The 27,476-nt window shown below is 35.2% G+C and overlaps 2 protein-coding genes across 3 annotated transcripts in view; one reads left to right on the plus strand and one right to left on the minus strand.

Annotated features, from left to right (window-relative positions):
- Positions 1–923: 923 nt before the first annotated feature.
- Positions 924–26,335, minus strand: BLZF1 (basic leucine zipper nuclear factor 1). Its single transcript, XM_045547424.1, has 7 exons — positions 26,096–26,335; positions 24,869–24,942; positions 14,746–15,185; positions 12,788–12,987; positions 8,811–8,939; positions 6,921–7,140; positions 924–2,264 (listed from the first exon to the last, which is right to left on the minus strand). The coding sequence occupies exons 2-7, from the start codon at positions 24,897–24,899 to the stop codon at positions 2,079–2,081; spliced, it is 1,206 nt and encodes a 401-aa protein (XP_045403380.1). The 5' UTR covers positions 24,900–24,942; positions 26,096–26,335; the 3' UTR covers positions 924–2,078.
- A 170-nt stretch (positions 26,336–26,505) lies between these two features.
- NME7 (NME/NM23 family member 7) overlaps positions 26,506–27,476 on the plus strand; it is a 190,149-nt gene continuing 189,178 nt past the window's right edge. The window contains exon 1 of one of the 2 annotated variants that reach the window (XM_045547425.1): positions 26,506–26,700. In XM_045547425.1, coding sequence (XP_045403381.1) covers positions 26,698–26,700 — 3 coding nt within the window. In that variant the 5' untranslated portion in view covers positions 26,506–26,697. The remainder of the gene's footprint in view (positions 26,701–27,476) is intronic. The other variant, XM_045547426.1, reaches the window with a different exon arrangement.

Below are 27,476 nucleotides of genomic sequence, written 5' to 3' on the forward strand. Positions count from 1 at the left end.
CTACAAACTTGACTCTTCTAGATAACTCATATAAGTGGAATCATATGATATTTGTCCTTTTGTATCTGACTTATTTCACTTAATGTTTTAAAAAGCTTCATCTACACTGTAGCATGCATCGAAATTTCATTCCTTTGTAAGGCTGAATAATTCCTTTGAATGTATATACCACATTTTGTTTATCCATTCATCCATTGATGGACACTTGGGTTATATCCACCTTCTGGCTATTGTGAATAATGCTCCTATGAACACTGGTATACAAATATCTACTCTAGTCTCTGCCCTCAATTCTTTTGGATATCTACCTAGAAGTGGAATTGCTAGACCATATGGTATTTGTGTGTTTAATTTTTTTAGGAACTGCCATACTGTCTTCAACAGCTGCTGCATCATTTTACATTCCACTGGCAATGCACAAGGGTTCCAGTTTCTCTGTATCTTTGCCACCACTTGTCATTTTTCTTTTTTGATAACAGTCATCCTAATGGATATGAAGTGGTATTGATTTGTACTTCCCTAATGATTACTTATGTTGAGCACCTTTTGATATGCTTACTGACCTATGTATATCTTTTCTGGAGTAATGTCTGTTCGAATCCTTTGCTCATTTTTGTTGTTTGTTTTTGGGTTGTTGAATTGTAGGAATTCTTTATATATTCTGGACTCTAGATCATTACCAGATATACGCTTTGCAAATATTTTCTCCATTTCTCCTCATTGCCTTTTCACTATGTCTTCTGATACACACACGTTTTAAATTTTGATGAAGTTCAATTTATCTAATTTTTCTTTTGTTACGTATTCTTCTAAGACTTTTATACTAAGGAACCTAAAGAAAAAGGCTAAAGAATCAATTATAAATAGCTAAGCTAAATGAAGACTTGAACCAAAGCACATCATTCTAGGGGAAAAAAGAAATATTCACAATAAAGAAGGCAGAGAAATTTACTGTTACTTGAAACTATAACTCAGATGAGTCAAGACCAACAAATCATTAAGTTGACATTAAAATATATTTGACCAAATTTGTCCTTTGAAGATTTCTCTATTGATAGGCACTTCTGCAACTAATTCGTATAATTTGGCATAAATATTTTGTGACTATTTTTAAAGGCCAGTAAAAGGGCATTTATGATGGCTCATCATAAATATACATTTTACATAATATGTGTTAATTGATGGATTGCATTTTTTCTTTAAGTTTATTAGTGTTCTAGAAAGATTCTAACTTCACCATATTTTATAAATATCAAGTTGGATATTCCTATTGTACATTACATTTGTCAATACTTAAGAGTGTTTCTTTTATATATGTCAGATTGTGTACATTCAGTATACAGAATCCCCTGCATAAAACCAACATGTTTTGCTGAAGTTCTTGTTAATTTGTCTCTAAAATATTTATTTGCCTAATATATAGCACTTACTTTTAAAAGATTAGTCCCTTCACCCATAGTATTTCTGTAAGCCTCTTTTGTAGCTCAAAATATTCCTGTCAAGGGAAAGTACCCTCCCATACCCCCTATCTACTATTACTTTAGAGTAGAAGTCAGAAAACTTTTCCTGTAAAGGAGTAGACAGTAAATATTTTAGGCTTTGCAGGCCATATAAGACCTACTGCATCTACTCAACTCTGCTGTTGTAGTACAAAAACAGCTTAGACAATAGTAAATGAATGAGTATGGTCATATTTGTAGTTTGCCTATCCTTGTTTTAACGTATCACAATTAAACTTATTCATATAAAACATCTAGTAAGAGAAATAATAATTTACGGTCTAAAAGAAAGTTAAAGAATCTTTTTCTTTTAAAGTCCTTTACGAAAAGCATTGTGTATTGCTTGGAAAGTATTCTCTAATTTTAAATATATCTAAAAAGTTTCATTCTTTTCTTACCCTGAGATATTTATTAAGAAAGAGTAATCTGGAGTATAGTACATAAAACATCTTTGGGTATATACATTATATAAATAGGAAGTGATATCACTTCTAATACTGTAACAACCCTAGCTCTAAAATAATAATGACTGTTGGGTAATAAGCAAGTACCTGTACCATGCCTCCAGCATACTGAATGTTAAAGGGCAATAAGTTCTCCCTGGCAGTGATTACAGCAATTGAAAGTTATATTTTCATATCTAGTATAGGGGTGAAATCGTCCAATATTTTTCTTTGTAGCAAGTAAGGTGGTTGGTGAAGACTCAAAAAATGCACTATCAGATGAGCTCTCTGTACAGGTAACTGGATCCAAAATGCGTAGAACCTAAGGAAAATAAGAGGTAATGTCAGATGTATGCAGTACGGACTGTAAAAGCCCATGGTTGCATTGAAGTATAACTACCTATAAGGTTCCATTTAATATGTAACTATCATAAAAAATAACATCTGAATGATGAATTTGATTGAGAACTTCTCTCTTTTCTTAGAGAGCTGTAAATTTAATAATGATGTCTAATTATCATTACCTTTTTAAAAATGATGAAATTCATATTTTACAGATATTGATAAGAAAGTATGAAAACACAGAAGAGAAGAAGGTTATATCAATTCTATCTTAAGTGCTATTAATTTTTTTCCTTAACCAAAAAGTACTCACTACCTCCCTTTCTTAATCTCTCGTTCAACTGGTTAGAATCAGTATTCTGCCTTCATTCCTCTATTAAAATGCTATTTCAGAGTCTTTGATCACTTTTTATTTGTAATATCAATGGCTTTTCATTTCTCTTTTTCTAATTTATATGTAACATTTTATAATAACAGCCATGTTCTTAGGTTCTGTATCTGTTCATCTGCTCTGATTTTTCCTATTCTATCTCCTTTACTGAGACCCAAGGAACTCTTGGGTTGAAAAAATTCTCCAGTTTAGGGCATAGATAACATATCTCGCTCACAGCTCGTTTCTCATGGTCATATTTTCCCAATCATCATCACATCATGATGATGATGAGTTATGGTATAAAGGAAGTAGGCACTGCAACTGGAAAGAAATTGTGAAATGAACCAGGACAAGGGTTTTCTCTCTTTCTTATATGAGGTTTATTTAAAGTTTCAGAAATGGCTGATGACACCTTTTTCTCTAGCGCTCATGTTGTCCAGCAGCTTTTGTGTTCCCTCTAAGGTAGCACCATACCCAAAGAGCCACAGCTACTTTAAGAATGTCCTGGCATCATTTAAGAGACATCATTTTATTTTAGGACCTTTATTTTTCAACTAGACTCTATTTTTCAATTTGGTTTTTGAGATCCTATTTTTATGGAACTTGGTTAGGTGTTAGAGAAAAAACAAAGATGAATAGCTTACTTTAAAGTTGCTTATAAATTTAGAAGGGAAATAAGAAAAGTTCCCAAATACTCTATAAATGTTATTATGAGTCTTTACAGAGAGAAACAAAATGATAAAAGAATTCAATAGAAAGAGACTGAGACAGTAGTATGGATAGAAAGGCTTTGGCATTTGAGCTTGAAGGTGAAGGGGAAGAATTTCAAGCAGGGTACTTTTCAGACAGATTATTCTATACACAGTGTATAGGATGTGGAAGGGTATGCATTAAAGCAGACATGAGAAGGATAGAGAAAGGAAGGTTACTGTAATAATCTAGCTGAGAATGACAGAACTTTGAAGGAATGGGACTGAAAGGTTCAAGAGACACTAAGAAGGCTATGCATAGTGCCTCATGCCTATAATCCTAACACTTTGGGAGGCTGAGGTGGGAGGATCACTTAAGGCCAGGAGTTTGAGCCCAGCCTGAGCAACATAGCAAGGACTCATCTCTAGAAAAACAGAAAATTAGCCAGGTGTGGAAGTGCACACCTGTAGTTCCAGCTACTTAGGAGGCTGAGGCAGGAGGATCATTTGAGCCCAGGAGTTTGAGGTTGCGGTGAGCTATGATGATATCACTGCCAGGGTGACAGAGGAAGACCTTGTCTCAAGGAAAATAAAAAAGAGAGAGACACCAAGGAAGAAGGGCTGTCTGTTTTGTTAAATGAATGTGGTAGATAAAGGATTGGGAGACAAAGGGGATCCAGGCCCAGCCCTGATACTCAACATTGCATAGTGAAATAGAATGGTCACAGAAAAGAGAAAAGCCAGTAAGGTGTAGAGTTACATAAACCAAGGGAAGAGAGTATGTCAGGAAAGAAAGAGTGATTAACTATAGCAAATACTACTGGCAGCAACTGAGTAGACAGTGACACAATTTCCCAACAAAGAGAATCGAAAAAGAGAAACAAAGTTTTGGATAAAGATGATGAGTTTAGTTTTAGTTTAGTTTAGTTTAATTCAGTAAATAGCTGAGCACCTACAATGTGCACAGGATTATGCCAGGCCTTGAGGAAACATAAATAAACACAGTCCCCAGCTCTTAAGGAGTTTATAGTTGGGACAGACATAGAGAATCAAACAATTACAATTTGATATGATAAGGAACTTTAACAGACATATGTACTAAGTGCAATTGGCAGGCTGGAGAAGGAACATCTCAGTTTGCCAGTTAGATTCAGGGAAGGCTGATTCTTAAAGGTAGTTAGGCAACAAGAGAGGGGCTGAGAAGGCAATCTAGACAGAAGAAAAAATACATTCAGAAGCATGAGATATAAGGGCATATGTGTGGAATAAAAAATGGTTAACACTGCTGGAATGTAGAGTGCAAGGGGGTAGGGACAATTGAGAAATGATACTGGAAAGGGGAGATGGAAAAAAGGTTATTAAAGCCTTCTATACAATGAGAAAAAATTCAGATTCAATAATGAGGAAGACTGGGAGCTGTCTGATGATTGTAATGGCATATCTGAAGTAATTGTGTGGAAGTAAAGGGTGGCCTGGAGGCAGGTTATAAGCAAGGCAGGGATGTTACTGAGGGGGCTATTATAATAGTCTAGGCTGGAGGTCATGTGTTTGTACATGGGAGGGGGGATAAATTGGAAGCAATTGATAAGATCTGTAAACTCAACAAGATCAGGGGATGAAGGAAATAATAGTAAAAATGATAGCTACCATTTATTGAGAAATTATAATATATTGAAAAATATTATAGGTTTTATATGCATTATTCTATGGACTCTTGAAGACATCACTATACAATAGGTATAGTTCATTAATATATGGAGTACAGGAAAAGAAGTAGGTTATTTTTCTTCTTTTTTGGAGGGGGGGCTCGGGGGAGTGTACAAATGGAAAAGCAAGGAGAAAAGAGGTTGTTCTACTTTTAGCCATCTGTGGAACAAGTAGATGGATTTGTCCAGCTGGATATAAGACTCAGACAAAATGTCTCAGGTGGAGAAGTCACAAGCATAAAGCTATGGGGAACAGAATAATCCTTAGAGAATATGGAAAGTATGTTATGTGAGGAAAGCTCAAGAGTGGTCACACAGAGGATGCCCCCTGCCTGCTCAAATACTGAGAAAGAAAGGTCACAGAAGCAGTGAAGAGCTGGGAGATTATGGCGTTAAGGAAACTAAGGAAGTTTCAAAAGGATGGGGAACAGATTCCTATGAAACAAACATTTAAAGGAAAAAAAAAGTCTATGAAGAAGAGCTCAGAGAAGTAGTGTACGGATCAAGAAAGAGTAATGTCACAGAGGTCAGGGAGTTTGAAGGAAGGAATGCTCTCAATACAGTCACAGTGGAGCAGGAAGTCTTCTACAGGTTTAAGTGATGGCAGGAGCTGAGGAATGAAAGGTATGTAAGTACAAACAAGTATGAACAACTTGTCCAACATTCTTGGATGTGAATGGTAGGTGATGAGGCCATATCCAGAGATCTTACAATAGAGGAAAGATTTTTTTTTCTTAGATGAATGACACTTGGACATGTTCTTAAGCCATAAGGAAAGAGCCAACAGATGGATGGAGTAACTGTTAGGGGGAAGCCTGAGTCTAGGGGAGAGCTATGCATGGAGAAGAGGAAAGACACCTTTTCCTCTGAGAAAAATGTATGTAAGGCTGGTTACCACATAGGTAGGCGGCTAGATATCAAGTGGGACCTTCAGGCAGTTTTCTTCCTGTGGGCTGTTTCTTCTGTGAATTAGGAACCAAAGTCATCTGCTGAATGTGAAGTAACAGTTTGATGGAGATTGAAACAAAGGTGGCAAACACTGAACTGACACTGGAATGGGGTTTTCAGGGTACATGAGGAGGAGGATAAGGGAGCAAGGCACTTACAAGTCTAGTCTAGGACAGGAAGAGAAACCAGGACAGTGAGCTGATTAGACAAAGAAAAAAATATAGAGATCAAGGGACTAAAAATAATGATAAAATCAAAGAACAGGACAGTGAGAATGAAAGAACTAGAGCTAGAAAGAGAAGCTGATCACAGAGAGAGATGCTGAATTGAAAATTTTAATGGTAGAAGAGTTCTGGTAAATGACAAGGCCCAAAAGGGGACATGGGAGTTGGGTGCTGAAATTTTAATGGAGGTAAACATGGTGGTTGTCACAGAATTGTGAGACCACAGTATTTGATAGGTGATCTGCACGGACCCTGAATTCATCCAGGACTGTAGGTCTACACTATTTGATTCTGTAGTATTTGGCCCATTCCCATTTATATGTGGAAATGAAATAATTTCTTAGATAAGAAGTCATCTAACCTAATGATCACGAAATTAAAAATTCTACACAGTGGTTTTTATATCATAATGAACTCAAGAAAAGGATTAGCAATGATTCAGTAGCTAAAAAATAGGATCTCTTTCAAAATAATTACATTTTTTCTTATTAATAATAGAGCAGTAATGTTAGAGAAAATTAAAGCAGAAGAGCTTTCATTTTCTCCCAAGATCACAAACTCATTACCATGTGAATCAAGTTTAGATCTCACATTTCCTAACTTCTAACGCCAAGCACTTTCTATTATAACTGGTCACTTTTCAGTAAGAGGACAGTCCTAGAAATTTCACAGATTACAAAAGAGAAAATATTTTACCTTTTCAGCCATTTTCTCAGCTGGGGTGCTGCAGAATTCAACTGCTGACGGAATCTTTTTTTGACTGTTAATGCCGACGTTTCCCAGAAGGTGAGAATTTACTGCTTTTGCCAACTTGTGATTTGTTAATGCTAGTTCTGCTGTGCTGTGGGGTTGTACACTAGGGGAATAAGTTTGCTGTCTTCCCCACTGCAGGGAGACTATGAGCTCCTCCAGTAATCTGCACAGAACACACATGAACACTGAACATTAGTAAACGGATGAAATATAAAAATCAGTAATAGGAAGCAAATGAGAAACGTATTTCTGAAATCATATATCATCTTTCTCCTGTATTTTTCTCTCTCAGAGTTCAATAAATTAGGCAGTCTAGTCAAATAAGTTAGTGTACAGAAGGCATATGCTACTCTACTAAATTGTTATCTGAAAATCATTTAAGAAACAGTACTTTTTTAGTTCTCATATTTTAGTATGAGAACTACTGATTTGATTTGTGCAACTATTGAGCTATTCATATTAGTTTTCTTTTTTGGTGAGTTAAATTAATTTTTGAATGCTAAATCAATCTATAATTCTTGGGACCAATCCTCTTGGATCATAATACATATACCTTTTTCTATATTGTTGGATTTGATTCACTAAAATTCTGTTAAAGATTTTTGTACCTGTGTTCATTAGAGATATTGGTCTGTGGTTTTCTTGTAATGTCTCTGGTTTTGGTATCAAGATAATGCTGGCCTCATAAAATGAGTTGGAAATTTTTTCCTTCTATTCTGTTTTCTCAAAAAATTTGTGTAAGTTTGATTTTAATTCTTCCTTAGATGTTTACTAGTATTCACCAGTGAATCCATCTAGGCCTAAAATTTCCTTTACTGGAAAGTTTTAATTACAAATTCAATTGTTTTAAAGGTTAGGGCTATTCAAGTTATCTATTTATTCCTGAGTAACCTTTGGTAGCTTGCCTTTCAAGGAGTTTGTCCGTTTCATCTAAATTACTGAAGTTATTGATATAGAGTTGTTCATTACATTTCTATACTATCTTTTTTATGTGTATAGACTATGTAGTGTACTCCCCTATCCCATTCCTGATACTGGTAATGTGTATCTCCTCCCTTTTTTTCCCTAATTAGACTGGCTAGAGGTTTCTTAAGTTTATCTTTCCAAAGAAGTGGCATACAGCTTTCTATTAAATTTGTTTTTGCTCTCATCCTTATTATTTTTTTCTTTCTGCTTACTTTGGGTTTAATTTACTTTTTATGTTTCTTAAAGAGTGATCTTCGATTACTGATAAGATTTTTTTCTTTTCCCAAATAAGCATTTAAAACTATAAATTTCCCTCCAAACACTTCATTAGTTACTTCTCACAACTTTTGATACTTTGATATATTGTGTTTTCAGTTTTCTAATTTCCTCTATAATTTACTTTTTGACGCTTACCGGTTCTATTTGTAATAAATCAACTATGTAAAAATACAAAGAGCTTTTAAGGAAGACTATCAACTTTGATAGTTCTGGAGTATATGGACATGAAAATAAGCTCTAATACTATGGAAAATCTTCAAAAAGATATCCTTCCACAGGAGACACAGGTACACTCAGTGGCTTCTGCCAAAAACTATACAGAACTACTATAACTATAAACAAAAACTGCTTTTAAATCCAGAGATTTTTGTCTATTATAGATATAACTAATTCTATCTTCAATTAAGTAGGTGAGAAGCATCCCTTCTATTCTTTTAGTCTTCTTCTCTTCCAGGGCATCCATTTTAAATTGCTACTCAAAGTGCATGCTCAATAAGTTATCAAATGTAGACACACTAAAAAAACTATCACAATAACAAAAATTGCAAGAGAAAGCAGAGGAGTTCAGACTGTAAACAAGTACCATACTTCTGGGTAGCTATCATTTCCTGACGAAACTGCTCCCGTTCACTCAAGAGATCTTGTATGGCACTGTGTGCATCACGGGTCTGACGCTGTAAAGCTGCTCTGGAGTTGGTTAACTCATCTGCCATTACCCTGAAAAAGGTTAAAATCTCACATGTAAATTCTGTGGATAACACAGGATAATATAAAGAAGTTAAATACTACTTTGTGATTGTCACTTTCAAAAGCTAACAAAGAAGACTTAGCACCATCAAATTACTTCTCAGTTTTTAACTTTTCACTAAAGAACATTAAAGATATTTATGAACTTAGAGTTCATTAAAAAGATTCAGTTAAAATATTCATTTACAAACTGATAAGGGTAAAAGTTATTTAACTTTCCCATGTAGTGACTTTTGGAATGTACCTCAATCTTACTCTAGATTGATCAAATTTTGAAAGAAAAAAATTAAGTGTTTTTTAAATATGGAAAAATTTAAATAGGAAAACAAAAATTATTTTCCTACACCCAGTTACCTCTTTGTCCTAAGAAAAGTATTAATATAGAAAGTCTGGACATTGGCCTAGGCAAAGAATTTATGATTAAGACCCCAAAAGCAAATGCAACACAAACCAAAATAGACAAATGGGACTTAATTAAACTAAAAAGCTTCTGCACAGCAACAGAAATAATCAACAGAGTAAACATGCAACCTACAGAATAGGAGAAAATATTTGTAAACTATGCAACTGACAAAGGCTAATGCAGTGGTCCCCAACCTTTTTGGCACCAGGGACAGGTTTCATGGGAGACAATTTTTCCATGGACCAGGGTTAAGGGGGATTGGGGGAGGTGGCAGGAAGGGGAGAAGCGGAGCTCAGGGAGTGATGCAAGCGATGGGGAGTGGCCATAAATACAGATAAAGCTTTGCTTGCTCACCCACTGGTCTCCTCTTGGTGCGGCCTGGTTCCTAAGAGGCCACAGACTGGTACTGGTCTGTGGCCCAGGGGGATTGGGAACAGCAAGGCTAACGTCTAGAATCTACAAGGAACTCAAACAACTCAACAAGAAAAAAAAGTAACCCCACTAAAGATGGGCAAAGGACATGAACATTTTTCAAAAGAAGATGTATGAATAGCCAACAAAGATGAAAAAATCCTCAGCATCACTAAACATCAGAGAAATGCAAATTAAAACCATAACAAGACATCATCTTACGCCAGTCAGAATGGGCACTGTCAAAAAGTCAAAAAACAATAGATGGTGGCGAAGATTCAGTGAAAAGGGAACACTTACACACTGTTGGGGGGAATGTAAATTACTATAACCTCTATGTAAAACAATATGGAGATTTCTCAAAGAACTAAAAATAGAACTACCATTTGATCCAGCAATTTCACTACTGGGTACCTACCCAAAGGAAAAGAAATTATTCTATCAAAAAGATACCTGTACTTGTATGTTTACTGCAGCATTATTCACAATAGCAAAGATACAGAATCAACATGTATGTCAATTGGCTGATGACTGGACAAATGTGGTATACACACACACACACACACACACACACACACACACCCCACGGAATATTACTCAGCTATAAAAAAGAATGAAATCATGTCTATTGTAGCAACATGGATGGAGACCACTATCTTACATGAAACAACTCAAGGCACAGAAAGTTAAATACATGTTCTTACTTATAAGTGGGAGCAAAATAATGAGTACATATGGACACTAAGAATAGAATAGATACTGGAGACTCAGTAGGGTAGGAGGGTGGGAGAGAGGTATAGATAGGATGAAAAATTACCCAATAGATATTATGTATATTAACACACTGACTGCTAAGGAAACAATTTTTCCTTGGGGCCACAGTGTTTTATTATGAAAATCGAATAAAAACTTTGAAAACAAAATGATCCTTTCTAATTTAATGAAAAATTTGTTCTTTTTGTTTTGTATTTTTTTCAATGAAAAAGTAATATAAAAATTTGAAAATTAGTAATGTAAAAAGTAATGTGAAAACTTGAATAATAGTTCATAAGAGTACAGTGTTTTTCTTGACTTAGGCTTAAGTGTAATTTAAAGGTAAACATAAATAGAAAAACAAAATTTATTGACTTCTATTCATTTAATCCACGTTTTTAGAATTAAATTGTCAATATTAATTGTAACAATAAGAACATCAACAAGTAAGATTTTCACAAACCAACTGCAGGATTTAGCCCCGGGGCCACCCATCACGTAACATGTCTGCTATAGCATGGCAGCGTGAGTTGCCTGCACACCATGCAGCTCCCAAGGTAAAGAAATGTGTGACTTATATATGCTTCACAAAGCCCCAGGCTCAAAACTAGCATGAGTTAAATACAACTCACATGGCAGTTAATTTGTTAATCTGGTGAGGGTGATACAAAAAGCCCAGACTTTACCACCACGTAATATATCCATATAACAAATCTGCACATGTATCCCCTAAATCTATATAAACAAAAAAATTTTAAAAAAAGGCTAATTTAAAAGGAAAACTAAGTCTTTCCCCCTGCCAAGTATCTCCATTCTCCTTTTATATGTAACCAAGTTTCTTTTTTTTTTCAGCATAAGTATCGAGCAAATAAATGGTTTCTTATACATTTTTCCAGAAAAAAATAGTTTATGTATATTTTAGTATGAAAGTATATATTAAAAAATAAATATATCCATTTTAGTAACAAAAAGGGATTACTCAATTATAAACTTTTCTACATCTTGCTTTTTTTTACTTAACAATTTTTCTTGGAGATTCTTCCATATTAGCACATATAGAGCTGTCTCATTCCCTGGTTTTAAAAAATAACTCATGTTTTCTATTTATTGGATGTACTAAATTTTATTTAACTAGTTTTCTATTGAGGGAACTGAATCAAAATTTTAAAGTATGGTTATTCAGCTGAAAATCTTAAAACTAAAATTTAAGTCTCAGATTATAGTTATTACCAAATTTCTTAAAATGGAAACAATTTTGACACTGAAAGATATTGTAATAATCTGTATGACAGTCCATAAGTAGTAAGTTCATTCCTCCAGATAGCATACTATACTAGCACAATTACGAAACAAACAAGTTAAGGACTTTATGACAATAATCAACTAATAGAAAGTACTATTGATTTTAAGACACGAAGAAACATTTTCCTAAAAATTTACTTTATCACAATTTGTGGTTCTTAAAGTAAAGCCTGGAAACCTTTGGTGTTTTGTGAGAAATCTCTAGATGACTCAATTTAAATCAACAGTTATTAAACATATTATGTGTGAAGTACTTTGCTAAGCACTGGAAATACACAGATGGATAACATCCAGATCCTGTTCTCTACTAACTCAAAGCTGAGGTGATGGAAGAGATAAATAGACAAAGAATCATAATATATAGCAGAGTTTCCCAACCACCAGTGTGTCCAGAGGTCTGGACTAGGACCCTGGGGATTTCATCTCTGTTGGAGAATAGCTTCATCCAATATGTCATAAAAACATTATAATTTTCTATTTGTGCACAGAGAGAAAAAGGTTGGGAAGTTTTATTAGTTAAAAGAGCTATGAGAACAGAACATAAAAAATAAATTATTATCTTAGGGAGGAGGAATGAGATTTGATTTCTCCAGATAGCAAGTGAAGAAAAAAAATTTAGTTTGACCTTTTGTTAATTTAATATTTACTAGATGTCTGAATTTACGGTTTTGCTTTTGTCTTAAACATGGTAGTAGGAGTGATTTCTACCATAGAGTAGTAACCTAGAATTTAGGAATAAGGGAGGATCCTTATAACACTTCTCCATTTAGGGAGATTACGTGACCAGTCAAAGGAGGGAAGAGTCCACATCTTAAATACTATATGAAGTACTTTGACAATATTAGTCAGAAATTTTTACATTCCAATCTACTTTCTTGTGTTATAGGTCAAAAACCTGACAAACAGAGCACAAACTAAGAAATGAAATATCATTTACAATAGGAAATACCTGCTTGCGAGGAATTTACTTCGCCATACATCACACTGTATTGATATACGTTCTAACTGTTCGGAAAGCTGAGCTGTGTTTCGACTTAGCACTTCATTTTCTAAAATAAGCTGATTTTTCTCACGGGCTAGACGTTCAAAGTGATACTGAAGATCATCCCCGACAGAAGCCACCAGCAACTTTTTTAACTCACGATTTACCTAGAAGACAACATAACCAATATAACAAGCTCAAAGTAATGTCACTGACTTTAATATAACAAAATTAATAAAAGAGAAATTGTGTGCAGTTTAGACCTCCACTATTTAAAGTTTATGTCGAAAAGTGAAATTAAATATTTAACTTTCATAGTATATACAAACTGTATCTCTCTACCTCTCTCTATATATCTATTGTTCATGTGGTTATAAACTGAGCCTCTTGTAGTAAGAGTAGAAATGATTATCATGAAAATAACACACTGCTTCCAGTCAACACTTAAAGGAAAAAAAGTCGGAAAACTAAAATAAATTTTGCTAAAAAAAAAAAAATGACAGAATATTTTATGTGGTTTGTTATTTAACATATGTAAATTAATCTTTGTGTCCTAGGAATTTACTTGTAAGAAATTAAGCAAAGGAAGTAATCTGGGATATCTATAAATACGTTTTTTACATTGTTACTGAAAAGAGCAAAAAATTAAAACAAATGTCCAATAACAGGTATTGGTATATGGCGGAACCATTGAAGAACACTACTGCAATTAATAATGATACTGTAATAGAACATTCTGTGACATGGGAAAACATTAGTGACTGGAAAAAAGGGAGTTATAAGACAAAATGAACTCATGTGTATAGTTATGCAGTTATATCTGGATGGTATGATTATAAGTAGTACCATATTCACTGTGTGTTTCTGTATTTCCTAAAATGTTTCCAAATAAATATATACTACTTTTGTAATTAGAAATTAGTTATTTAGAAATATATTTGAAATATATTATTAAATACATCAAAAATATATTTAGACAAGAACCACTAACCCTGGTGTCACCTGTGAAGACTTGCATGTAGCAAAAACATGTACAGGCTAGGCGTGGTGGCTCACACCTGTAATCTCAGGACTTTGGGAGGCTGAGGTGGGAGGATCTCTTGAGGCCAGGAGTTTGAGACTAGCTTGAGCAACACAGTGAGACTCTATCTCTACAAAAAATTAAAAAGTTAGCCAGGAGTGGTGGTGCATGCCTGTAGTCCTAGCTGTTTAGGAGGATGAGGCAGGAGGATCGCTTGAGCCCAGGAGTTTGAGGTTGCGGTGAGCTATGATTACACCACTGCAGTTTATTCTGGGTGACAGAGTGAGACCCTGTCTCTAAAATAATAATAATAATAAAGTCTATTTGATAAAAAATATATAGTCTAGCATATAAAATTAAAACTAAAAAATTCATAAAGAACAAAAAATATGTATAGTCTAATAGAGAAACGAGGGTGTAATTTTTACTAAGATGTAAACATTAAAGCAACACAACCAAGCACAATATATTGTTTTTCATTTACAATGAAGACACAATAACTTATACCATCATTTTCTTTACTCCAACTATCATGTCTACATAGGCAAAAATACTTGATATTTATGGATCTTTAAAATAGGGACTACTAAATAGTCAGTTTCAAAGGCTGACTTGGTCAATCTTTACTCTGGCAGTTTATAACTGTAACCCCGCTTTACAACTTATAGATTGTCTTGTCCAAAGCACCTGACATCTTCATCTTCAAGGAGGTTTAGAGTATAACTTCCCGATATAAACTCTCTCTAGAGGGTCTGAGAATGAGAAATTTAAGAGTAAGCATTTAAAGAAATGACAAGCTATGATGAATGACATTCCCATGAAGAAATATAGTTTTCTAACATCAGATATAGAAGGTTTAGCTGTAAAGAATAGTTCTCATTAAATCTATTAAGGCTGTTCTTACCTCTGTCTGTACTCGCAGCTGGTTTGAAAGACCTTCTTTGTCCTGCAGTAACTTTTTTTCAGAGTTCTTGAGCTTTTCCAACATATTCTTTACCTCTGAGAGTTCTTTATTAGGTTCTGTAACTCCCTCTGACTGACCAAGAAATTCTCCTTTATGATGTCCCAGAGACTTAACCTTTGCAATTTTGTTAGGGATATCATGAGTTATAGCAGCTTTGGGAACTAATATTCTTACAGCTTCCACTTCCACTGCTTTTTCAGTGAGAACTTCCCCTAACTGAAGAACTCCTGGGCTCTCTGACAGAACAGCTTTCTTCCGTGGACTTGGAGGCATATGATGTTTTCTGGATTGGACTCTAGAGATGACTTCAACAGATTTAGGTGGCTCTTCAGTTTCCATTCCATCTCCTGCTCCTCGGATTGGGGTTGAAGTAAGGGTCACTAACAAAGGGAAAACAAAACATAAACTGTTTATGAAAAAGAAATACCAAGAAAATGTCAAGACATGTTATACCCTACATTTAGAATTACTGGCACCAAAAAACAAAACAAAACAAAAATTAAAAAAAGGAAAAAATTTGGAGTAAAAACTAATTTTAAAAACAATCACATCTACAAAAGATGAACAGTTTTACAAGTTCAAATTTTCTTCAAGCAAATGGCTTCTCTCTTCGTGGACTATGCACAAAATTTGGATTTACAGTATTTGGTTGATTTCTACTTCCTAGTATAACCCTGGATAAATAAATTTAATGTTCTATGAATCTCTATTTCCTAATATGTCAAACAGAGATAGTTAACAACTATGCTACAGAGATATAGTAAGAAAGAATGTAGTATGATCAAGTGCCTGGTACACTGGAGACACTCAATAATGTTAGTTAAATATAAAAATAAATATCAGCTATATATATGCATATTTAAAACCTTCTATCACAAAATAGATTCATCTGTTTTTGTGAACTCTTGGTAAAGAATGCTTTGCACAGGGGTAAGAGAAAGCATGATGTATGTTACACTGGAGAACTGATTAGGAAAAGATTCAATCCTATCCTTAGGCTTAAGTGTTTATGTTCTGCTTATACAAGTCAAACTACATTGTGTTGTCAGATTCAACTTCCTTAGACATCACTTTCACCATATCATACTCAAGGTATTTTATTGATGTCTTATTCCCTCTAGTGGCTTTCAACTTATTTTAGGTATACTATATTCCCAATACAGTGCCTTGTTTGTAGTACTCAATATATACCTGATTAATAGGAAATAAATAATAACAAGGGGAGGGATAATAAAGGATGAGCACACAGGTCAGTAACAATGGTTATAATGATGAATTTTGAATGGTCACAGGCAGCAAACATGAATGCCTAATACAAGCCAGACATTCTGTGAGGTAGTGTGGACCACTATGCTCAAGAAATTTACTACCTAATTTAGGAGACAAGGAAATACATATAAAAAGACAAAATGTATTATACGAATATATATTATAAATGTGCAATAAGTAGTACAAAAACATTTCAATAGAAATTTTATTTCTATAGAAACATTAAGGACAATTATGAACTACTGATCAGTCTTCATCAAATTCATCACTGTCTAGCCAAATCATATATATATTTATATAAATAATATAATCTCCTAAAACAAATACCTGAAACATAATTCCTAGTTAAAAAAAAAAGGTCAAAATATGTCCTTAGTCTCAATGACTATTAAATGTCATATCGTAGATATGCCAAATACTAATGTTTCACAGTAACCATGCAGTTAGAAGAACTTATTCAATTTAGTAAGAGCAATGATAAAGTCTTACTATAATTAAACCTTTCTTAAGAGTTTCTGAAGTACAAAGCCATATTATAAGAGGAATTACATAATTTGTGAACATTCCAAATTGAAGCAGACTTTGCTGTCACTTCAGTTCCTGGATTGTGGCCCCAGAAATGGAATTCTCCAGCCAAAGCACCACAGAAATGATGAGCTTGCTCAGAGTAATGTTAAGAAAATAACTATGAAAAAGTTACCTGGCAAGGTGTTTTATAGCAAGGGAAAAATCTAACAAGAATATTTTCTTGAGGTTTCTTTGTTGTATTTCTACTTTTCAAGAAACTTATTTTTCTTCCTCTTCCAAACTATGTTATACAGATACAAAAACCACAGAAGAGATTATTTTCACATAGTCACATATCCTTTGGTTTCTATTATTATTTTTTAAAACATTACATTACTAAAAGATATTAATAAGAAAAAAAGTACCTATATTCACCTCACTCTAAAATCCCTTCTCATGACTTCAGATTTCCTCGATATTTTTATATACTTCCAATCATAATAAATTTTGTAAGCTTAATATATTTTTCATTTTATTTTTCAATATATTCCTTCAAGTTAATATAGTATTATTTACCTAATTATTATTCTATTGTTGGATATTTAGACTCTTTCCAGTTTTTCACTGTAATAAATAATGCTTTAGTGAACACTTTTATGCCTACAGTTTTTTTTCAACTTCTGAATTATTTCTTTCGAATAAGCTCCCAAGCATAGAATTAATGGGTTTGGTGAATATCTGCATGGTCAAACTGTGTTCCAAAATCACTCTACCAATGTATCTATTCCTCATGTTCTTATTTATCTATTTATTTATTTTTGCATTCTCGATATCTATGATTTAATACAATACTTAAAAGTAAATAAGAATATATATAAAGTGTTTAGAATGGTGTTTGGCACAGTAAAAACTCATTAAATGTTAGGTCCTATTGCTTTTATTATTATTCCTTAAAAGAGCAGAATCAAGGGCGTCCAAATAGAGACAGAAGAGATCAAACTCTCACTCTTCGCTGATGATATGATGTTATATCTGGAAAACCCCAAGGACTCAACCAAGAGACTCCTGGAATTAATTAATGAATTCAGTAAAGTCTCAGGTTACAAAATCAACACAGACAAATCAGAGGCATTCATATATGCCAATAACATTCAATCAGAGAACCAAATTAAGGACTCAATACCCTTCAAAATAGCAACAAAGAAAATAAAATATCTAGGAATATATTTAACTAAAGAGGTAAAGGACCTCTATAGAGAAAACTATGAAACACTGAGGAAGGAAATTGCAGAACACGTGAATAGGTGGAAAACCATACCATGCTCGTGGATTGGAAGAATTAACATTGTTAAAATGTCTATACTACCCAAAGTAATCTATAGATTCAATGCAATTCCTATTAAATTACCAACATCATTTTTCACAGATTTAGAAAAAATAATTATACACTTTATATGGAATCAGAGAAGACTCCATATAGCAAAAGCAATTTTAACCAATAAAAACAAAATGGGAGGTATTAATTTGCCAGATTTCAAACTATACTACAAGGCTGTGGTTCTTAAAACTGCCTGGTATTGGCACAAGTGCCAGGACACAGACCAGTGGAACAGAACAGAAAATCCAAATATAAAACCATCCTCATATAGCCATCTAATCTTTGACAAAATAGACAAAAACATACTCTGGGGACAAGAATCCCTATTCAATAAATGGTGCTGGGAAAACTGGATAGCCACATGTAGAAGACTGAAACAGGACCCACAGATTTCACCTCTTATAAAAATCAAATCACCGTGGATAACAGATTTAAACCTTAAATGGAAAACAACTAGAATTCTAGAAGAAAATGTAGGAAAGACTCTTACAGACATTGGTCTAGGCAAAGAATTTATGAAGAAAACCCCTAAGGCAATCACAGCAACAACAAAAATAAACGAATGGGACCTGATTAAATTAAAAAAGCTTCTGCACAGCCAAAGAAACGGTCACGAAAATAAACAGACAGCCTACAGAATGGGAAAAAATTTTCACATACTACACATCAGATAAAAGACTGATAACAAGAATCTATTTAGAACTCAGGAAAATCAGCAAGAAAAAATCAAACAACCCTATCAAAAAGTGGGCAAATGACACGAATAGAAATTTTTCAAAAGAAGCTATAAGAATGGCTAACAAACATATGAAAAAATGCTCAACATCCCTAATCATCAGGGAAATGCAAATCAAAACCACAATGAGATACCACTTAACTCCGGTGAGAATGGCCTTTATCAAAAAATCCCAAAACAATACATGTTGGCGTGGATGCGGAGAGACAGGAACACTCATACACTGCTGGTGGGAATGCAAACTAGTGCAACCCCTGTGGAAAGCATTATGGAGATACCTTAAACAGATTCAAGTAGACCTACCATTCGATCCAGCAATCCCATTATTGGGCATCTACCCAGAAAAACAAAAGTCATTCTATAACAAAGACACCTGTACCCGAATGTTTATAGCAGCACAATTTACAATTGCAAAGTTGTGGAAACAACCCAAGTGCCCATCAATCCACGAATGGATTAGTAAACTGTAATATATGTATACCATGGAGTATTACTCAGCTATAAGAAATAACGGTGATACGACATCTCTTTGGTTCTCCTGGAGAGAGTTGGAACCCATTATATTAAATGAAGTATCCAAAGAATGGAAAAACAAATATCACATGTACTCACCAGAAAATTGGTTTCCCTGATCATCACCTAAATGCACATCGGGGAAGGATACCAATTGGATATCAGACTGAGACGAGGGTGGGGGGAGGGGATGGGTGTATGCCTACATGAAGAGTGTGTTGCGCACCGTCTGGGGAATGGTCATGCTTGAAGGTGCTGACTCGGGGAGGTGGGGGGTGCGGGGAGGGAATAGAGGTATGACTACATGGTGAGTGCCAGGAGCACTGTCTGGAGAATGGACACGCTTGAGACTCTGACTCAGGGGGATGGGTGGGCTATGGACAATGTATATAACCTGAAATTATGTACCCCCATGAAGAGCTGAAATTAAAAAAAAAAACAAAACTCCTAATAAACTTTGGATGGTGATAAAGGGGAGAAATAAAGTTTACTTAATGTCATGAAACTAATTCTAACTTTTTTCTCTTATGCTAGTCTTAAAGTTGTATCACAAGACTATAGGACTATATTTTCATTCAACAGATTATTTTTTTTCCCCAGTTTTTCCTATGTATGTAGCAACATTCTGGGAATTTTGAGTTGCGTTAGACAGGAGGTGGAAAGACATCTAGGGTACAATTAATGTGTTCTACTTTAGAAAACATTTTACATTAGAATAAAATAGTGTCATTTCTATATGATATACTCTAGAAAGTGACATAAACAGTTTGGTATATTAGTTAAAACACACTATAGCATGGTAGCATTCACAAGGAAAATCTCTACTGAATTATTTTAAAAATATATGACTGTTACCATGTTGTTACAACCTGATTTTAAGTTTGTTTAACTTTATCTAATGTAAATTCATTTTGTCAGTAAGACATTCTGGCATTTAAGAAGTAACACAGAATCACGGATAAGTACAGATTACTAAAAAATATCAACAACAAAAGACACAGTAGAGCCATGCTGCAGGCCCACTGAGGCTGAGGGAATAAGAAGCAGGTGTGATACTTCCATCATGGTCAAATAGGATTTCTAGGCAAGTCGTAACTTTTCTGAATTGGAATTTTAACTAATGGAGATTCAAGAACAAATCACAAAATGGTTAATGCTAAATTTAAAAGGCAAAAAAGTAATAAGTATTTAACAGAAATCTCTTTTCAAACAAAATACCTCATAAAATTCCAATCAAGAAATTCAACCAACTTGTTTCAACCTCAATTTACTTTTAACTTTACTTAAGTTGTTCTACTTACTCAAGTATTTATAAACACCAAAGTTGTATTACATAGCATATGGCAGCTCCCTCTCAGTAATAACAATGATTCTAGCTAATGCGCATGGGCAAGCAGGCCATGAGAGCAAGGGCTTAACATTTTCTCAACTGGTAACTTATCTTTCATAATTCTATTTTTCCTTGTGACACACATAGAAACCTTCATTACATATGCACTAGGCACAATCCAGGATACATTCATGAGCAATTCCCTTCTCTCAAGTGGGAAGACAAAGATTTCTGGTATCAGATAAAGCAAAACATCAAACCTTATTCTTCCCCACTCTTTAAAGGGAACCCACAAAACAATCCTTAAATTATTCATCACTATTACTTCCACCTGTGATCACTTACCAATAAATTAAAACATATCAAAAGTTCATGGCTTATTCTTATTGCCTTCCCCAAGGATTGGTGAAATGTAGGGAAAGAACATACAAGGTCATTAGTCTAACAGTCTAGAACAGGGGCTGGCCAAACTTTTTCTGCAAAGGGCCAGACAGCAAATATTTTAGGCTTTGTGGGCCAAAACATAAAACTGAGAATACTATATAGGTATTTTTATAAAAAGAGGAAAACATTTTTATTGATGAAATTCAAACTATAATAATAAATGAATACAGTTTTTTTTTTTTTTGTAACATAGGTCTAATAATGAGAAGAACAGAATTCTTTTTTATTCAGGATAATATTCGGCTTAAATGTGGTTCAAAGTTAGTGTTCCTGATCATCAAACTGCAAATATTCTCAGGATGCCCAAGGGCATCAATTGCCAACCCCTGCTCTAGAGTATGGAGGCAAAAAGAATATTTTGCAATCTGTCATTGAACAAGTATTTCTCCTTTATTCATAAAACTGTAAATCTACAAAGATATGTCCTATAAATCAGCAGGATAGGGTAGTGGGAAGAACACCAGACTCTGAGTCAAAATAACTTCAATATCTACTATCGTGGATTGTGTGACCTTGGACAAATCACTTAACCTCACCCTTTTCCTATCCCTTGGTGCTTTCAGAATAATGCAAATACAAATACTATAGTGTGTATTTTGAAAATAATTTGTTTCTTTTGCAGACTAGACTGTTGGGAGCTCCTCAGGGTAGGGACTGCCTCCTAATTTTGCATCATCAGCTAATGTAATCGTCCTTGGCACAGAAAATGAATAAATGCTAAATGAAGTTCATTAATCTGTTAATAGACTACCTAGAAAATTTCACTTTAATATTCAATAACTAACTCATTTAAAAACTGCTTAATTTTTCTTCCTCCACACTAAATCATTAATTCCTAACTTGGTTATAGCTGGAAAGACTGGCCAGAACCTATGCAAATTCAGCTATAATACAATTAAACAAATTAGGGATCATCATTTCTTAATTTTAAATTGATACTTTTAAATGTCTTTAATATCACCTAATAAAGTTATTAAATTAGAAAAATATGTTATACACGATGGACTTAACTGTTAGATCAACCTTTATTGAAGTGGAATCCAAACATCTTCTTGCCACAGGCTCTATGGATAAAGAGTTCCCTGGTCAAATAAATGTGGGCAATGCTGCATACTGCACCTCTTTGTAGCTTCAGAGCGTACATAAGTATATTAAAGGCTCTAAGAAGTCCTATAGTATAACTTCTTCTTCTTTTTTTTTTTTTTTTTTGAGACAGAGTCTCACTCTGTTGCCCAGGCTAGAGTGCAGTGGCATCAGCCTAGCTCACAGCCTAGTTCATAGCAATCTTCTCAAATTCCTGGGCTCAAGTGATCCACCTGCCTCAGCCTCCTGAGTAGCTGGGACTATAGCCACATCCCACCAGGCCTGGCTAAGTTTTTCTATTTTAAGTAGAGACAGGGTCTTGCTCTTGCTCAGGCTGGTCTCAAACTTCTGAGCTCAAGTGATCCTTCCACTGCCTCCCAGAGTGCTAGGATTACAGGTGTGAGCCACCACACCCAGCCTAACTTCTCTTTTAATCCAGGATTTCCCAAATTTATCTGCTCCTGAAATCCTTAATAGCTATTATTCTATAGAACTAATATTAAAGTTAGACTATTTTTTGGAATTATAAATATTTAAATGCCTCAGACCTATTTGGTCTATTTTACTAAACTGACTTTAATAGCTTTAATTTTAATTTTATACCCTCCAAAAGTTTTGGATTTTAATTTTAATTTTCTAATTGTTACTATTTATTGTATGTTTCCCCTTTAGAAATAGGTCTAGCAGCAGTGATACATTCCTTTTTTGATGAGAGTATTGCTCAAATGTCCTCCGAGAGGAAGTTCTATTAATAAAATAAACAATTATGCTTTTCTCCTGACGCAGTTACAGGAAGTACAAAAGACAAATGTCAACCATGATAAGTACATCTTTTCTCAGGCCATGCAATACAAGCAACTTTTGTTCATTAACAGTAGATAACATATTAAGTGTAGGAATAAGGCTAATAGTTGGATTATCTTCCTTATTGGATAATTAAGATCAAATGAAACCATTTTTGTAAAAGTGCTTTATAACTCCAACCTCATTACAAACAATAATAATAAAAAAGAATTAATTTTACAGAGGACTTACAATAATTAACTTTTAATCACTAATCACATTATATTTAGTTTTTGCTTTTTGCCAAGCACCATGTTAGTTGCTTTCACATTAGATATCATTGAATTGCTCTTATTTCCCATTAATTCCTAGTTTATTACTTCCATTCCAATCTCTGATTTGCTAATTCTAATATTATAAAAACCTTCTGGTGACTTATGGAATGGTGCTGAACACAGCTGAATTAAATTCAATTAAATATTTATTGGCATGATCTTTCTTCCTTGTTTCCTACATATATTTTAAACCCCACTCTAAAGTTAAGTTTGCTGCTGGAGGTCTGCTTGCTGTAAAGCTGGCCTCCAGAAAATAGTTTCCCATCTCTCACTGATGGTCCCAGCCTGCAGAACTCACTGCACCCAAAGAATAAGCTGGGTCAGAAGGAGTTCACTTTGGGACATATTAAAACTGTTGTCTATATCTAAATGAAGATGGCCAGTAGACAGTAGGTTAACAAGGGTCTGAATCATAAGGGAAGAGATCAGGGCTCTAAATAGATTTGGGAGTTATTCCTACAGATAATTACTGAAGCCCTGAGAAGAGAAAGAGGACTGAAAAACGTTGATATTTAAAAGATAAACCAGAAGGAAAGGAGGGTGAAGAAGAAACACAGAAGATATAACTAGAGCAGTGCTGTCCAACAGAATTTTCTGCAATGATAGAAATATAATAGCCACTAGTCACATCTGGCTATTGAGTATTTGAAGTGTGGCTAGTATGACTAAGAAACTGAATTTTTAATTTTTAAAACATTTTAATTTAATTCAAATAGCCATATGTGACTATTGCATTGGACAGTGAAGGGCTACAGGGTAGGCTGAAAATAAAAGTGATGTCATGGAAGTCATGGAAAGAAAGTATTTCCAAAGGCAGAGAATGATCAACAGTATTAAATATTACAGAGAGGCAAGCAAGGCAGGACTAAAGTGTCTATTGTATTTGGCAAGTGTTATGGTTTGAACTATATCCCTCAAATATTTATATGTTGAAGTCCTAACCCCTGGTACCTCAGAATGAGACCTTATTTGGAACTAGGATCACTGCAGATGTAATTAGTTGAGATGAAATCATACAAAAGTAGGGTGGGTTCCTTATCCAGTATGCCTGCTATCCTTATAAAATCGGGAAATTTGGTCACAGAAACATGCTCACTGGGAGAATACCATGTGAACAGGAAGGCAAAGATCACAGTGGTGTGTCTACATGCCAGAGAGCACCAAAGATTGCCAGCAAATCACCAGAAGCTAGGAGAAAGGCCTGGAACACATCTTTCCCTAATGCCTTCAGAGGGAGCATGGCCTTGTTGACATTTTGATCTTGGACTTCTAGCCTCCAGAACTGTGAGACAACACATTTTTGTTTAAGCTACACAGTTTGTGGTACTTTGTTACAGCAACCTTAGCAAACTAATACAACATGAAGGAGATCTTTGATACCTGCTAGTTGTTTGTCCATCTCCTTAAATCTTTAAAAATATATATTCTTGTTTATTTAAATCTTAATCTAGTGCACAAGGAATACAGCTGTAAAACTTTGTTTTTACACTAAATTTTTAAAAGCAGTCATCTAATACTAACTAATGATGTTAATACTCACTTGTATATCTGAAGTACTGAAATATAAGTCATCTGAAATACAAATGATTCTCAGAGGATCCATGAGATTTAGTTACCTGGCTCAAACATTCATATCATAAATTTCATGTTTTAAAAACAATTATCATCAAAAGAAGAACACTTACCTTTGGTTTCTAAACTTTTAGGAGTAGTCATTTTTCCCCCTTAATGAAAATGCACTCCAAGACTTCTGAAATACCTAGAAATGTATACATATAAAAGAATTAAAATGATATCATATAAACACATTCACTGAGTGCTTCTAATTGAAACGTTACAATACTTTCATTGCTTCTACATTTAGTATACAAGCATTTAGGAAGGGAAGTGTTCCCTCATATCCCCTTCTCAAAGGTGGTATTGTTATGTCTACCAAATGTCTCAAAAAAAATTACGGATTGTTTATTTTTAAATACTCTATTTCACCATCCTCACCAATGCACTCTAAATTGTCAGAGGTGTATCCTGAATTTCAGTTCAGCAATGGCAATGAAGTTACTGTAGGGGCTTTTGTATCATTGATATGACAACAGAATTTTAAAGTAATTACTTTCTTAGGAGACATGTTGACACAATTTGTTCACACTATACACACACACACACATACACACACATATATATATCAGGAGCTTCTGTTTGGATGTTTAACAAGCGACAAAAATATTACTCATGATAACTTAATCTGTACTTTTTTGGTAGTATAATTAAAACGGTGTAGCCCCTAACAGTAAAAACAAAAACATACATTGGGCACATGCTTTCAGAAATGTATGCACGGCTTTACAGTACACACTCAGATTTACCGGAGAGCATGAGAAGGAAGGTGATACTAATACAGTAATATTTAATACGATGAACTGTATACTAGATGACAAACTGGTTTCACCAGAAAAAAAAAAATCACTCCTAGTACTCGATACGACAAAGCACAGGGTCTCCCATGACTAAGTTCCTTATCAGTCACTAATCCTCCTTCATTTATATAGTCTATTGCTCTTAAAACAGGTATCCAAAAGACCCTTCGCAAAAGCAAAGACCACTGAAACCGCGCCTGGAAGCTGCTCTGCGAAATGTACAAGCCCAGGGAGTGTCTGCCGGCAAATACCAAGTGAAGAGGTGGGAGAGTGAGGGGAATAGGTACCAGGCATGAAAGCGGCAGGCGGGGAAGCGACAAGCACGGTAACCTTTGCTGTCCCGGGAAATCGAAACCGAAGTTCCGTCCCTGTCTGAACAAGCCTTCCTGGAAACAATCTTTACCTAAATCCAAAGCTACTGGCCACCAAGCTCCAACCTCGACTTCCGTACTTTTCCAACATCCCCTCTTAGTTACACAAGCCCCTTCCGGGATTTACCTCTAAGATTTGTAGTCTCCCTGTTTCAGGGGGCTTCACTTTACAGGCTTTTCGGCGTGGCGTCACTGGGTTAACTTGCCACACGCCTCTTCCGTTCCGAAATCGGCCCCGCCCAAGCCCTCCTGGCGTCAAGCGTCTCTCTCACTCCTAATCACTTCCGATTACTCAGGGTTTCGCTTCCGGAACACTTTTCCAAACAAGAAAGGTAAACAGACTCTGCAGTGCCTTTAAACTCAAGCAACACAGAACATACGATATAAGGCCTCAGTAAGGGAAAAGCGGACAGATGCCTATTTCAAAACAAAATACTGCATAGCAATATTTAAGCCCAAACTCCGTATTCGCTTAAACTTCCAGGTCATCTGTCAACCAAACGGAAGTAAAAGAGCTGGAAGGAGGAAGGCGGCGTCCTGTCGCCCTAGGCGACAGCGTGAAGGGGCGGGGCTGTCAATTGGGAGAAAGGGGCGGTGTGGTGCGTCGCGTCTCCCGCCGTGTGGGGCAGTGGGCGGGGTCCTGTTGCCAAAGTAACCGGATAATGGTGTTGGTGGCGCTGTCTTCCTGTTGCAACGGTACCAGTTTCCTTGTGCTGAGAACCTGAAACTATGGTGAGTGCTAGGGGTGGCCAGAAGAAGGGCTCCGGGGTCCTGGTTACGCGGCGTCCCAAGTCTTGGGGCGGATGGGCACTCAGAGGCGTCCCGGTCCTTTCACCTTCGCCCCATTGTCTCTTTCCCCCTTCCTACGGGCCGTTCCTGCAATCTCCTCGCTCTATTTCTTGCAGCACCCTGAATTCCAGTTTTGTGCTACTAAGCCTCTAGAGTAATATAACAGAAAGTTTAGGGCTAAGACATCAAGTCTAATACCCTAAGGTGATACATTATTTCGAACATTTTATATGTTTTCATTGTTCATCATTGCATTTTTCAAGCTCTCAGCTTCACACTAACGCACTTCAGTAAGAGTATGGGATGGTGTGTATGTGACTCAACACTGATTCGAGTCTTCCTAGATCTTGGAGTCTTTGCTCTCCTAAGTGGCAAAGCACAGTCCACGTCCCGTATAAGGGCCATTTGATAAGAGGTGTATGTTGGATCAGTTCTCTTCAAGACAGTTGATTACCTTCTAGGTCCATGTTTTTTTTTGTTTTTGTTTTTTAAATAGGACTATCCTTCAGGATCATTTGGAGAGCGTCTGGAATTGACTTGCTTGAGTTTCAACCCCAGAAATTCTAAATGAATAGGAATGGCGCTTGGTATTTGGATTTTTTATAAGCTGACAGGGGATTTTAATTTACCCACGTGTTTGAGGATTCTAGTTAATTCACTTAATTACCATATCTTTTAAGCACTTATGGATAACAGGCTGGAAGATGACAAGATTACTG

This window comes from Lemur catta, chromosome 3, assembly GCF_020740605.2.
Source record: "Lemur catta isolate mLemCat1 chromosome 3, mLemCat1.pri, whole genome shotgun sequence".
Taxonomy (NCBI): domain Eukaryota; kingdom Metazoa; phylum Chordata; class Mammalia; order Primates; family Lemuridae; genus Lemur; species Lemur catta.

Coding starts and splice junctions, on each gene's coding strand:
- BLZF1 (XM_045547424.1), bottom strand. CDS start 24,899: ATGACTACTCCTAAAAGTTTAGAAACCAAAG. Junction 12,988..14,745: donor AGCTGCGAGTACAGACAGAG/GTAAGAACAGCC, acceptor GTTGTCTTCTAG/GTAAATCGTGAGTTAAAAAA. Junction 7,141..8,810: donor GAAATGATAGCTACCCAGAA/GTATGGTACTTG, acceptor TGTTCTGTGCAG/ATTACTGGAGGAGCTCATAG.